General features: G+C 41.2%; 1 protein-coding gene across 3 annotated transcripts in view; it reads right to left on the reverse strand.

Moving 5' to 3' along the window:
• Positions 1 to 2,006, reverse strand: part of kcnq4 (potassium voltage-gated channel subfamily Q member 4) — a 52,059-nt gene extending 50,053 nt beyond the window's left edge. Inside the window, exon 1 of one of the 3 annotated variants that reach the window (XM_076878970.1) lies at positions 807 to 2,006. In XM_076878970.1, the coding sequence (XP_076735085.1) occupies positions 807 to 1,108 (302 nt within the window). In that variant the 5' untranslated portion in view covers positions 1,109 to 2,006. The remainder of the gene's footprint in view (positions 1 to 806) is intronic. The other 2 variants (XM_076878971.1, XM_004548065.5) reach the window with 2 other exon arrangements.
• Positions 2,007 to 12,315: the final 10,309 nt, after the last annotated feature.

A 12,315-nucleotide genomic window follows, 5' to 3' on the forward strand; every position in this document is an offset into this window, starting at 1 on the left:
TTGGGTTTTATGTCTTGATATAATGAATGACTTATGTCTCACATACTACTCTTAAGTTGCTGGTGTGTCAGAGGGGACCGGCACCACCAGCAGTGAGCTCATACTCTCCCTGTGTTTACATGTTGTATATACATTCTTGAACATTAAGGCCATACAGGCTCCTTTAAAAGCCCCGACTTAATACTTTCTGCAGCAGGAGAGTTGCTTTAGTTTCACATCTATGTTTAATACACGCTTTTAATTGTAGTACTCATCTTTAGGCTTCCGGTGTTAGGGTTCAGAATGAGTTCTTACTTCACCGGTGAGGAGAGTTTCTATTTCTTAATAGAGCTTCTTTAAAATTTATTAATCATTATCATCATAATCCACACTTTTACTTTTCAGCGCCTTGAGTGAAGCATGTAAACCTACAAAACACAAACTTCAGACAGACATCAAAGTGTTTACAAAATGACTATGATTTAAAAAATAAAATAAAAATTCCCCCATGTGGATTAGAGCAAATTAAATTTAACATCATAAGTCCCCCTGATGATTTAATGAGACAGAGACAAGGGGAAATTGAACAGCAGACCCCATGTTGAGATGATGTATGGCATATGACCAGGCTAATTGCGGCATAAGCAACTCTGTTGGCTAATTGGGAAATTTATCTAATAACTGCTGGCATGCAGAGATCAAACAGCTGGATTGGGAAGTCCAACATTTTCTTTATTTTCCAAACTTTTTGATACTTTTATAAAGTTATTGTTTAAGGTGTTAGGGATGTTCACACTCACACAAAATTAAAGCCATGACACACTTACATGAATGCATGGTAGATGAATGCCCATCCTCTTGGTCTTTCTAGCACGTTGTACAGGCAGTTTTGCAACTTTCTGTAGCGCTTGCTTGAAGCGGACATGTTGGCCCGAGGTCCGGGCGGTCCAGGCAGCGGGGTGCCCAGCAGACCCGTGCGGTGAGACGGGTGTCCGCGCTCCGGAGTGGACGGCTCGCTTCTCTCCGTCTGGACGGCGGTGAGAGCCACAAACTCTACGCGCCTCTCGTCGTTCGGAGCCGGAGGCGCCAGCATCCTGATGCCGCCGTTGTTTGATGGACTTCCTAACATCTCAAGGCTGTCGCGATTAAACTACAGACAACTTGACACGTTTCACTGGATCATCCGCAGGAGCGCAGAGCAAAGTTTGGACCAAGTCATAGTCCGACTGAAACTAGTCCACAGCCTGAGTTTGAGTTCAGATTTAAAAGTTATCTGCAAATAAAGTCGCGGCCGCAAAAGACGAGATGCACATGCACAGTAGATGTTGTGTAAGCGAGTCGCGCTGAAACGGGACCTCCGGCGATCATTGTTAACAGTCAGGTGTAAGAAGTAATCAGAGGGGTGCAGAGAAGTAATCACACACACACGCGCACACACCAACTCCGAGAAAACTGAAAGCAAGCTGCTAACGACCTGCCATCACTTTGCAAAAAAAAAAAAAATCATCTGGGCTCAATCAAGTGAAGCATCTATTCCGCACACTTCACAAAAGTAACCCGCCAGGACAGAGGCCGTGCAGCGGATCCATGGTCTCTAAACCGAGCCCAGCAGCCACAGTTGTTCATTAAACGAGTCTTAGCTGTTTCTTTAGTTTTAAACTGGCAGACAGAGCCTCACCACAGCCGCTAACATCAGCCTGCTCTCCCCTGCTTGTGCGTCTCTCTGGTCCAGCGCTCCCCTGCTGACTGGGTGGAGAGCTCAGAAGTAAAGAACATCAGCGTGATGTCAAGAACTGCAGACGAGGAACCCTTCCAAAAAATTATAATGATAAAATTAAGAAGAAAAAAAGACCAAATATCTGCAGTTGATTTGGAAACGCGCACAAAGGTGAGAAGCCCGCTCTCCGCTGAGTTGACGTGCACAAACAGAAACGCTAGCTGGCAGGACTCTGCGCACGGGATGGGTACGAGCGTGGGATGCTCTCAGCGACTAGAGGCGCACTTTTTCTGTTTTGTTTTTTAATGACGCTTTCCGGGAACCGTGAGCGATCTCTGACAGAGCAGCAAAGTTAGCTGGTGAATATACATGCTGCTAACAGTTTGCAAGTAGTGAACCGGACACCATCTGTGAGGCTTCCAAAAAATATGCATGGAGTCTAGGGTGGGGGTGATCAGTCAATCTGGGGATGAAGTGTAAGAAGGGTCTTTTTGTGTACGTTCTAATATATTTAAAATGTATTCAAATGATTTTTTCAAATGTTTGTTGTTTGTTTTACAAAAATGTCCAGCAGTGTGTTTTATTATTATTTGTTTTATTCTAATTCACACATCACTTTTAGCTCCATCTCCCACTCACCTCTATGCCTCCTATATATATGTATTTATAATTCTTCCCTGTCATCATCATTGCGCGCTCTACCTCTCTCTACACTCTGAAGTCATCACAATGATCACGATATGATATTATCAGTAATTATTATCAGTAAAGAGGTCGTTTTGGTAACAGCATGACTAATTTTTTCCGACTTCAGTGTCTATGGTCATCCTGTCAGTATTTTAACCAGTGTGTAATCATCTGTTTCCTCGTTTTCTCACAGCTCTCAACTTCATTTTTTCTTTTTTCTCATTAAATATACCTATATTTAATGCATGTATATACGGTAAACTATATGATCAGTGCAATTCACAATTCCATATCATTTTTCAAAGTATTATATTTCTACTTTTTTCTTCTTTTGGAACTTGTTTACTCAAAATTTCACCCAGAATTAGTTGGTTTTTAGACCCGAGTGTGCATTCTTTACATCCATGTTCATGTAAATTTGACCTTTTCACCCAAAAAAATATTTGCTTCCACCCCTGACGATTACCAAAACTTTGATCAAGCATTACACTCTCAGCAAAAACTAATCTCCCCTCCTGCACACATTTTACGTTGTTGCTTTCCAATGATAAAGTGTTCAAACAACAAAAGTTTAATTTGACTTTCCTTGAAGTGAAAATGCCACTTGTGTTTATTGTGGGAGGAGGTTTGAATCCATGGCTACAGGAGTTTTGGACAGCAGAGACAGGTGCTCTGCGACACAGCAACACTGATCACCACAGACCGCTACCCCTCCATGGACACAGCTTTCTAAATCTATGACTGTGACACACAGAGGGGCTTGTGGTTATGACACAAATATAGGGTTATGGAGACTGAGCCCTGTAGAGACATCACCTGTCGGAGGAACTGAGGAATGCAATGTGAGGTAGTCCCCAAACTCCTGCTGGCCTGACTGTATCATCTGGCGGCCAAAAAAAATGACATCAGGGAATAATGATATAATTCACACTGATGTGTTTTTTCTTTAAACCTAAACAAGCACCGGGTCAAATGTTCACAAGGAGAAAAAGAAGAACAACAAACCTGCTTTTTGTTTCTTCCCTTCACTACCTCATCACTTCCACCTCTGACATCTACTTCTGTCCTCTGCTGTTGAATGCGAGTGAAGTATATAATCATTCATCTTGAATAAAAGCAAACCGCACTCTCAACAACAGAAACTGACAGCCTGCCCTAAACATACATTCAGCATGGTGTAAGTTTTACGTTGTCCTACAACAATAGCAGAGGCAGGTTACTCATGCTAACTATGTGCATTCCTGTCAATTGTCGTGCAGCAGTTTATGGAACATGCAGGTCGGTGGCATGAAACGTGGGAATGCAGCTGCAGTCTTTCACAAGTCACAAATCTCAACATTATTCCCTGGGCTCGCTCCCATTACATAACATAATATCACATAATCCTTAACTCTTTACTAGCATCTCATATAGACACCAGCTGACAGCTGATCTTTACAGCGATGACTGGTGAACTCTTCCCAATGGATGTTCTGCTTTTAAGGTTCAATCAATTATTAAGTATTGTTTGTTTGTTTGCTTTAGTGTTGGCATTTAAACAGACCTTTGGGCTGCAATATTTAATCTGGTTATTAATTGATAAACTTTATTGATACCTGCAGGGGAAGTGGAATGTCACAAGTCAAGGTGACATAAAAGAGTGGAAAATTAACATGGCGGTCAGCATTTCCACATAGAAAAGCTGATTGCTAGAACCAATTGAAGATTGCAGTGCTTTTATAACTGCAGCAACAATTAGAATGAATCCTTTTGGCTTACTAAAACGAAGTTTGACAAAGTTCTGAGTGGAAGTTTTACAAATATCTGATTTAAAGACATACTGATTGTTAGAAATCACAGTGTTTATGAGACAGGATATGGCCGGGTTTTATTTTGAATTACAATCATCGGAGAGGCATGCAAACTAGTCAAAACTATGCAAGTTAATTTAGGGATAACATTTAGGGTGCAAAGTTACAGCCCAGGGCTTTTAAAAACAGGCAAATGTACGATATCTATTTCTGACTTGGAAGGTGAGACTGACAGAAAGATAAAGGACAATCAGTGGGGGAAGATGGTTACATAACAGTAGGGTATTGTGGATCCTAACACTCCCACCCCACAATGACATCCTGTAGGAGGAATCCCCCCTACACTACAACCCTCTCTCTTTTAGTCCGGTCTCCTCTCCTCCCCTCAGCAGTCCTAATGAGGACCGGCAGCAACCTAAGAAAAAGCTGTTGACAGACATGTCAGCTTTACTTGTACCCTCAGGGATTAAAAATCAAAGTTTCGCTGTGGCAAAGCTACACCCACCCTCGTCTCTTTCTATTACAGTACCCTTCTTCAACGTTGCTTTCATCTAGTGATCAACACTAAGAGCCGGGCAGTGGCCTCTGAGCTGAAGGCGGCCCCGTGACAACAAACAACAGCTGAGCGAGGACAGCGGGTGGTCGAAGGCACAAATGTATAAAGCTGACCATGACGAAGAGCTCTCGCACTCATACACAGCAAAATCTCCAGTGTTAAATTAACACTAGAGAGTGTCTATATGGGTCCACACCTCTGAGTGTTAAATACAACACTGTTGAGTGTTAAATTAACAGTTTTGACAGTGTTATATGTTTAAAAGTAACCTAGTCAGTTTTGAAGATTAACAATGGCTAACACTGAGCAGTGCTGATTTTCTAACACTGGAATATTTCTAACATTTTGAGTTATTTTCCAGTGTTAGAAAATCAGCACTGCTCAGTGTTAGCCATTGTTAATCTTCAAAACTGACTAGGTTACTTTTAAACATACAACACTGTCAAAAGTGTTAATTTAACACTCAACAGTGTTGTATTTAACACTCAGAGGTGTGGACCCATATAGACACTCTCTAGTGTTAATTTAACACTGGAGATTTTGCTGTGTATACACAGATTTGGTGGCACTCATAAACAACTCTGGTGTGAAGCTGGAATTACCCTTGGAGATGACCCAGAGTGGACTACAGGGGCCTCAGTGTTAGGAGGCTTCTGCTCTTTATGCTGTTTTTCCACCACACTTCCACCCCTCCAAGCATACACTCACGCTCCACAGAGCCCACTGAGCTCCAGGAGCCGACAGTCACTCAGGGAATCTATGGGAACGTAAAAATACTCACATCAGCAAATGCGCGGCACACATAGTACAGCGCAAACTTGCTCCGCTCGACCCCATCAACCTTTTATTTCCACTGCCGACGTTTACTTACACCACTTAATGGCTTTCCCAGACAGCACGCTTGTTTGTCTTTATTTAATCTCGTTTCTGTGCTGCTTTTCATGTATCGTCTCCTCTTTAAAACAGATCCCTTCTTAAAGGGAAGACCTCAGAGGACAAGGGAAAGAGGAGGAATATGTACAGGGCAGTCGAATTGTTGATATAGCGTCTGTTGTGCTGGGTTAATGTTGTTGTGATAAGTCTGGTTATAGTCTTTGGAGAGTTGAAATGACATTGTCAAACAGCGCTGTGCTTGAAGCAAGAACCCCCAGTGAGTGCACAGTCCAACCATCACGTAGACACTGAAAAAAGACCAGCAAGCGGATTTCCCCGTTCCAATCAATGTAACAGTTCGCCATTCAACTGTAAGAATATGCCAAAGTGTCAACCACAACACTTCGTGACTAAGTCAGGAAATGACAGCGTGGTGGGTAGAGACGTCACTCAGTGGTCCATTCATAACCAGTCAAAAGCTCCTTTGTAACTTACTGCAACTTTTAGTGCCACTATAGAGGTGAGTGAGCAGGCCCCTAAAAGGACCCTGCAGCATTTTACTAACACTCACAGGGGGTAGAGGGGGGCACACAGTAGACACTACCTCACTTCCATCAGTCAAAAACAATCCTGAACCATAAATCCCGAGCTAAAAAAAAACGACTACACACACACACAAAGTAACAGAAATGTTAACACTGTGTCTGATTTCTAAAAATAATCAGAACACATACTGCCTCGTTTTATTTAACAAACGGTTAAGGGCTTAAAGGAGAGATCGGTCCTTTATTATAAACGCCAATGTGAGTTTGAAATTGTATAATTTTTGCTACATTTGACATATTTGTGTAGTTTCAGTCAGAGTAGCAGTGCAACTGTCAGATCGGTGAATGGTGACGTAGAGGACTCAAAAACTCAAATATGATAGACTGGACGCTACAGAATAAATATAGTCATCTCAGCCTGACTGTCAGCAGCCCCGCCCACCTGCTGCTCAAACCTGTGTATGAGGGGCAGCCAATCAAAAGAAAGAGAGAAAACTGTTTCTCCAGCTGTGGGTCATAGTGAGAAGTTGGAATAATATTTTTCTTTAAAAGATAAACAAGACTTACAGTCTTTCACCTTTAATCATATTTTAATTATTATTTTAACATTTTGTTTGACTTTTTTTGTATTTTTAATAAAAATCCATAGAGTATGAGCTTTTTTTAAGCTTCTGATTTTGCATGTGCCAATAGGGACTTTTTAAAACTGTGAATCATACTAATCTACTGTTGTAGAGTTAAAAAAAAATAAAAAATGTGGAGCTGAAAAAGGACATAATAGGCTCCAATTAAAAGATCCAGGGAGTCTCATGTGAAGAGAGGCTCATGAACATTCCTGCAGCATTCCTGATTCAACCAGAAGTGAATCGGGAACAGTTGTACCCTGTAACCATCTTCATTCAGGAAACTACAGATTAAAGTTGGGGTTTTTTTGCTGAATAAATATTAACTGATAGAAGAGAATACATTAAATCCCACGTACATAGTTGGAATGAAATAAATTTCTTAGTTGAGATGGGAATTATTTTATACCTTCATAACTTAGAAGATCTTCTGCAAGCACGAAGCCTTTGTCGAGATTTACTGCCTCAAATTTTCAGAAGTGACGTGGGTTAGCACCAGAATTAAACGGATCCTTTCTTTGCCCCTGATGGCAGCTTTTGCACCATGTTGCATTCAAACAAACTGATCATGTATCTCTGCCTCAGTGCTCACAACGTTCAGGCTCTTTGATGCAACTTTAATGCGCAGAATAGCTCAGCTGCTTAACCCTACAGTATAAGCTTATTATGAACAGACATAAGCAATACGAAAATTACTCTACATGGATCATTGAACTGTCACATTATTCTTATACAACGCTGACACGCCAAGACCTGGGAAGAGCTCACACTGAAGCCTGACAATGATTAACCCTTGTGTGGTGTTCATATTTTTGTTACTCAGCCAGTGTTCATGGGTCTGGTGGACCCGCTAGAGTTTTGGCTTTCCAAATTAACACTATCAAACAATTTTATGTTAAATTACTCAACAGATGTTTACTTCATCCCAATTACAAGCCATATGAACAGTAAACATGGTTAATTTTTTCCCTTTACCTTTGTTAGATCACATTTATGAATTAATGTGCTTCTCGTTTTTTTTATTTTTATTTTTTTTTATAAAATGTTATAAAAACATAAATCAGTTATAATCAAGTGGAGTGAGTGGAAAGACAACACATTTACACGTGAAGCAATATGTTTCACAACTAAATGGGATCAGCTGCTCATCAATGGTGACATTAGGCCCAGGGTTGTAAAACAGGGGTAGGTGGTGCACACACTTATCCCACACTGTCCTGATGGCAGCTAGCTTGTCTCTCTGCCGTCGAGCTGGTCTATCGTCTCGGCTATCAAAACGGATAATCCTGGAAATTTTGTGGAAGTTTTCCAGAGACATTGATGCACGGAAAGGTTCTTGCCGGTTTCTGCATCCCACAGGATTCTGTGAATTCCCCTTTGGACCTGAAAACTCCTGCAAGGATAAGAACCCCAAAGTAGGCCTGCAGATCAATTTGGTCCATCTCCTTCCACCTCTCTCCAAAAACACACCTTCCTTCTAGATTACTGCAATCCAGAATAATTTTCTGGATGTAATCTGGGATGAAAAGCTCAAATGAAGACTTGATGTCCTGCACATGAGTAACTGTCAGCCGTGTTGGCCCTGGCTTATCACAGTAACAGCTCTGCAGGGTGGCTCATTTCTTGGGCAAGAAGACCATTCAATTTCACCAGTTATTGACATCCATATTTCTTCACTTGCTGTCTGGTGGGCTTGTTCTGGTCCTGGAGCTGGCAGCAGATGGGGTGCTCGTCTTCGTTTTGTTACTAAATGGTGCTCAACCTCTTCTTCAAAGTCACTGTCAGACTCTAAATTTTCAGAAATGTGAAATATTCTGAAACCTCTTTTGTCAACATCATCATCCGAAGCCACTCTCTCTTCCAAAATCAATCGGATGGCCCTCGCAGCAGATAATCTTTTGCCATCTTGATCAGTTGTGATAAAGAACCACACTGGCAAAGTCTTATTTATAGTATTATGCCCCTAATTTGCAGGTGGGACAGGGGATGAGAAAATTTGGATCCCTCAAGAAAGAGGGTAAAATGTGCGGGAATGTCAGAGCAGACGGTGTTGATAGTTGAATTTTCAACAATGTTGCAACTTTGTGCGGAGCAGGAGGGGAAGAAAACACTATCAGCAGCACCAGAAAGGAGGAAGACAGAGTGTGGGAACACAGGACCTGCACTTTCAACACTTTTATTAGGCCTGGGTCCAGTGGACCCGATCACCTTGTATGTAATGTAAATGAGTGGGGGGAGGTACAGTATGAGGACATTGAAAATTAGTTCGGATTCATGTTCTTCACAGAAAATAAGCCAAAGCCAATGAATTTCAGGTTGAAAAAATAATTAATTGTTTAATTTTTCTTTTGAGAAAAACTGAAAACGGGTCTCACAGACCCGAACACCATACAAGGGTTAAAGGAAAACATCCTGACACCTAAGAAGGAGAGAAAAGAAGATCAAACACGAAAGCCGAGTGAAAGATGATGCTTAGCCTCCAGCCGAACTCTTAACGTGGGTTTGTCACAAAGTTGGTGAGGACATTTGGTGCTGTGGCCAAATCACAAGGTCTAGACCACAGCCAGAGCAGTGAGCTCGAGTTCATACGCCCAAAGCTGATCTTTGATCTGACCAGACGAGGCAGCCAAGAAAAATACCACCAGACAATCCTTTTCACGCTCAACTTAAGCTCAAACATTCTCACAATCCTCGTTCCTCTCATTAGAAAGAGCCGAGCATGAGTCTGCATTCATTAATGCAGTTATTGTTCACTGATTAAGTCGATTAAGAAAGGACCCCCCGGTCAGAGTAATGTTTACTTGTGCCTCCAACTGCCATGGGTCAAGCAGGGAATTGCAGAGTGAGTGATATACATAAGTGCAATTTTTTAAAAACACAATTTGATTGACCAGCATTTCAAAGTACTTCCACTTTTGAACTTTGACTTTCAGTTAAATATGACATTTTATTAGTATTTTCTCTTCCACCGCAATTATTTCTCCTTCCCTTTTAAAATTTAATTCAATTCAGGTTTATTTATATAGTGCCAAATCACAACAACAGTCACCTCAAGATGTTTTATACAAAAAGGTAAAGACCTACAGCATACAGGAGGAAACCCAAATAATCAAATGACCCCCAAGTGACCCCATATGACCAAGTACTTAGGTTGGAGAAGGAATGCAGTCTGATCTCGCAGGAGCTGAGCGGCCTCTAGCCAAATAACTCGTGACTCTATTGTTAACCGCTGACCCTTTGTGGCACACAAAGCTTTTCCAGGACAGCAGCACTGCTCACATAGTCTTGTTTGGGTGCAGCGTGGATAGATACTGATGGTGCGGTCATGAGAGCACGTTAAAGATAGATTTGTTGCTAAATGTTACTTTTAGTGACATTACCCTTACTGAAAAATAATGAACCTCTGTTTGGACATAAATCGGGTGCCCAATTACAGTATATCAGTAGTGTTTAAAATGTGTTAGATCAGTGCTGCCCTCCTATGGCCATTTGGGAAAACAACAACAGGTTCCAATCTGACATAGTAATAAGCACATGATTGTTTGAAATGAGTTTTTGTCTTTTTAAACTTGTAAATGTTAATTGGATTGTTCTTTTCTATTCTGTCTACCTGAGCACTCAAAGCGCTATATACAACTTGCCTTATTCACCCATTCATACAAGCACTTTTTTTCTATGCATAATTGCTTACTATCTAACATTCACACATTCATACCCTGATGAATGCATTGGAGAGCAATTTTGGGTTACTATGTTGCCAAAAGATATTTGGCACATAGAGTGGAGCAGCCCAGGACTCATACCACCAACCTTCCAATTAGTAGATGACCTGCTCGTCCTCCTGAGTTACAGCCACCCCAGCTCGTCAGGCTACCTGAAGCCTGCCTTCATCACTCATTTTCAGAAGAATGCCTTTTTGTTTCTTAAACCACCTACTGCTGACCATGAATGATTAAGTATATAAAATAAAAAGTTAAAATTGTATCTTTAGTCACTTTGTTACCAGCAGGCTGTCACAAAAGGCACATAATTTATTCCAATTTCTTAAGCTGAACTTATGAAAAGAGACACAAATGACCCAATTTGACCTATAATATAATATTGTCGCACAAACAAGGTGACTACCAGAGATATTAGCTGAAAATGTGAGATATCTCGGTGTAGTATGAAGTGTTTCCTTAAAAATAAAACAGATGAAACAAGTGGAGCGAAAAAGAACAAGGATCAGGCATTAAAAACTATCGACAGCAGGTGAGCAGAATCTGAAAGTCATCCATCTACTGTTCACTGAAGCATCTTCAGAAATGGTCTCTGGAAGGGTGGCTGCCAAGAAGCCATTCTTAAAGTAGGGAAACAGGCAGAAAAGACTGAGGTGTGCCAAATTACACAAGAACTGAAATAAAAATCAGTGGCAACAGGTCTAAAGGAGTGAAGAATCCAAATTTGACATTTTTGGTTCAAATCGTTATCAATGTGCACAGAGGAGGTCAGTGGTGAGCGTCTACAGCCATCTGTAAAACATGATTGAGACTCTGTCGTGGTTTGGGGTTGCATATCAGCTAAAGGTATTGGGGATCTTGTCAAAATTGATGAAATTACAGACACAGAAAAGGATTTTGATCCACCACGTAATACCAACAAGAAATTTAATAAAAGCACACTGGGATAGAAACACAAACACCGGAATACCAACAGTCATGGATTGGCCTCCTCAGAGCCCGAGCTCAAAAGTACTAAAGCAGTGCAGAAAAATCTTGACAGAAAGCAGAATAAAAGGCAGCCAACATCCGAGCTTTGAATGTGCTGGAGAACTATTCCTGATAACGACTTAAACTAAAGACAAGAAAGAGATATTGCCATTGAAGCTCATTAGAATTGTACAAATTGTTTTTGTCTTATATACTGTATTTCCAATCATATAATATGTGTGAATGTGTGTGTGAATGGGTGGATGACAGGTTGTGTAAAGCGCTTTGGGGTCCTTAGGGACTAGAAAAGCGCTATACAAATACAGGCCATTTACCATTAATATGGTGTATTGTATTTTGTAAATCACTGGACCCATTTTCCTGCCAAACAGCACTACAGGGAGTGCAGAATTATTAGGCAAATGAGTATTTTGTCCACATCATCCTCTTCATGCATGTTGTCTTACTCCAAGCTGTATAGGCTCGAAAGCCTACTACCAATTAAGCATATTAGGTGATGTGCATCTCTGTAATGAGAAGGGGTGTGGTCTAATGACATCAACACCCTAGATCAGGTGTGCATAATTATTAGGCAACGTCCTTTCCTTTGGCAAAATGGGTCAAAAGAAGGACTTGACAGGCTCAGAAAAGTCAAAAATAGTGAGATATCTTGCAGAGGGATGCAGCAGTCTCAAAATTGCAAAGCTTCTGACGCGTGATCATCGAACAATCAAGCGTTTCATTCAAAATAGTCAACAGGGTCGCAAGAAGCGCGTGGAAAAACCAAGGCGCAAAATAACTGCCCATGAACTGAGAAAAGTCAAGCGTGCAGCTGCCAAGATGCCACTTGCCACCAG

This window comes from Maylandia zebra, linkage group LG22 (assembly GCF_041146795.1).
Source record: "Maylandia zebra isolate NMK-2024a linkage group LG22, Mzebra_GT3a, whole genome shotgun sequence".
In the NCBI taxonomy this organism is placed as follows: Eukaryota; Metazoa; Chordata; class Actinopteri; order Cichliformes; family Cichlidae; genus Maylandia; species Maylandia zebra.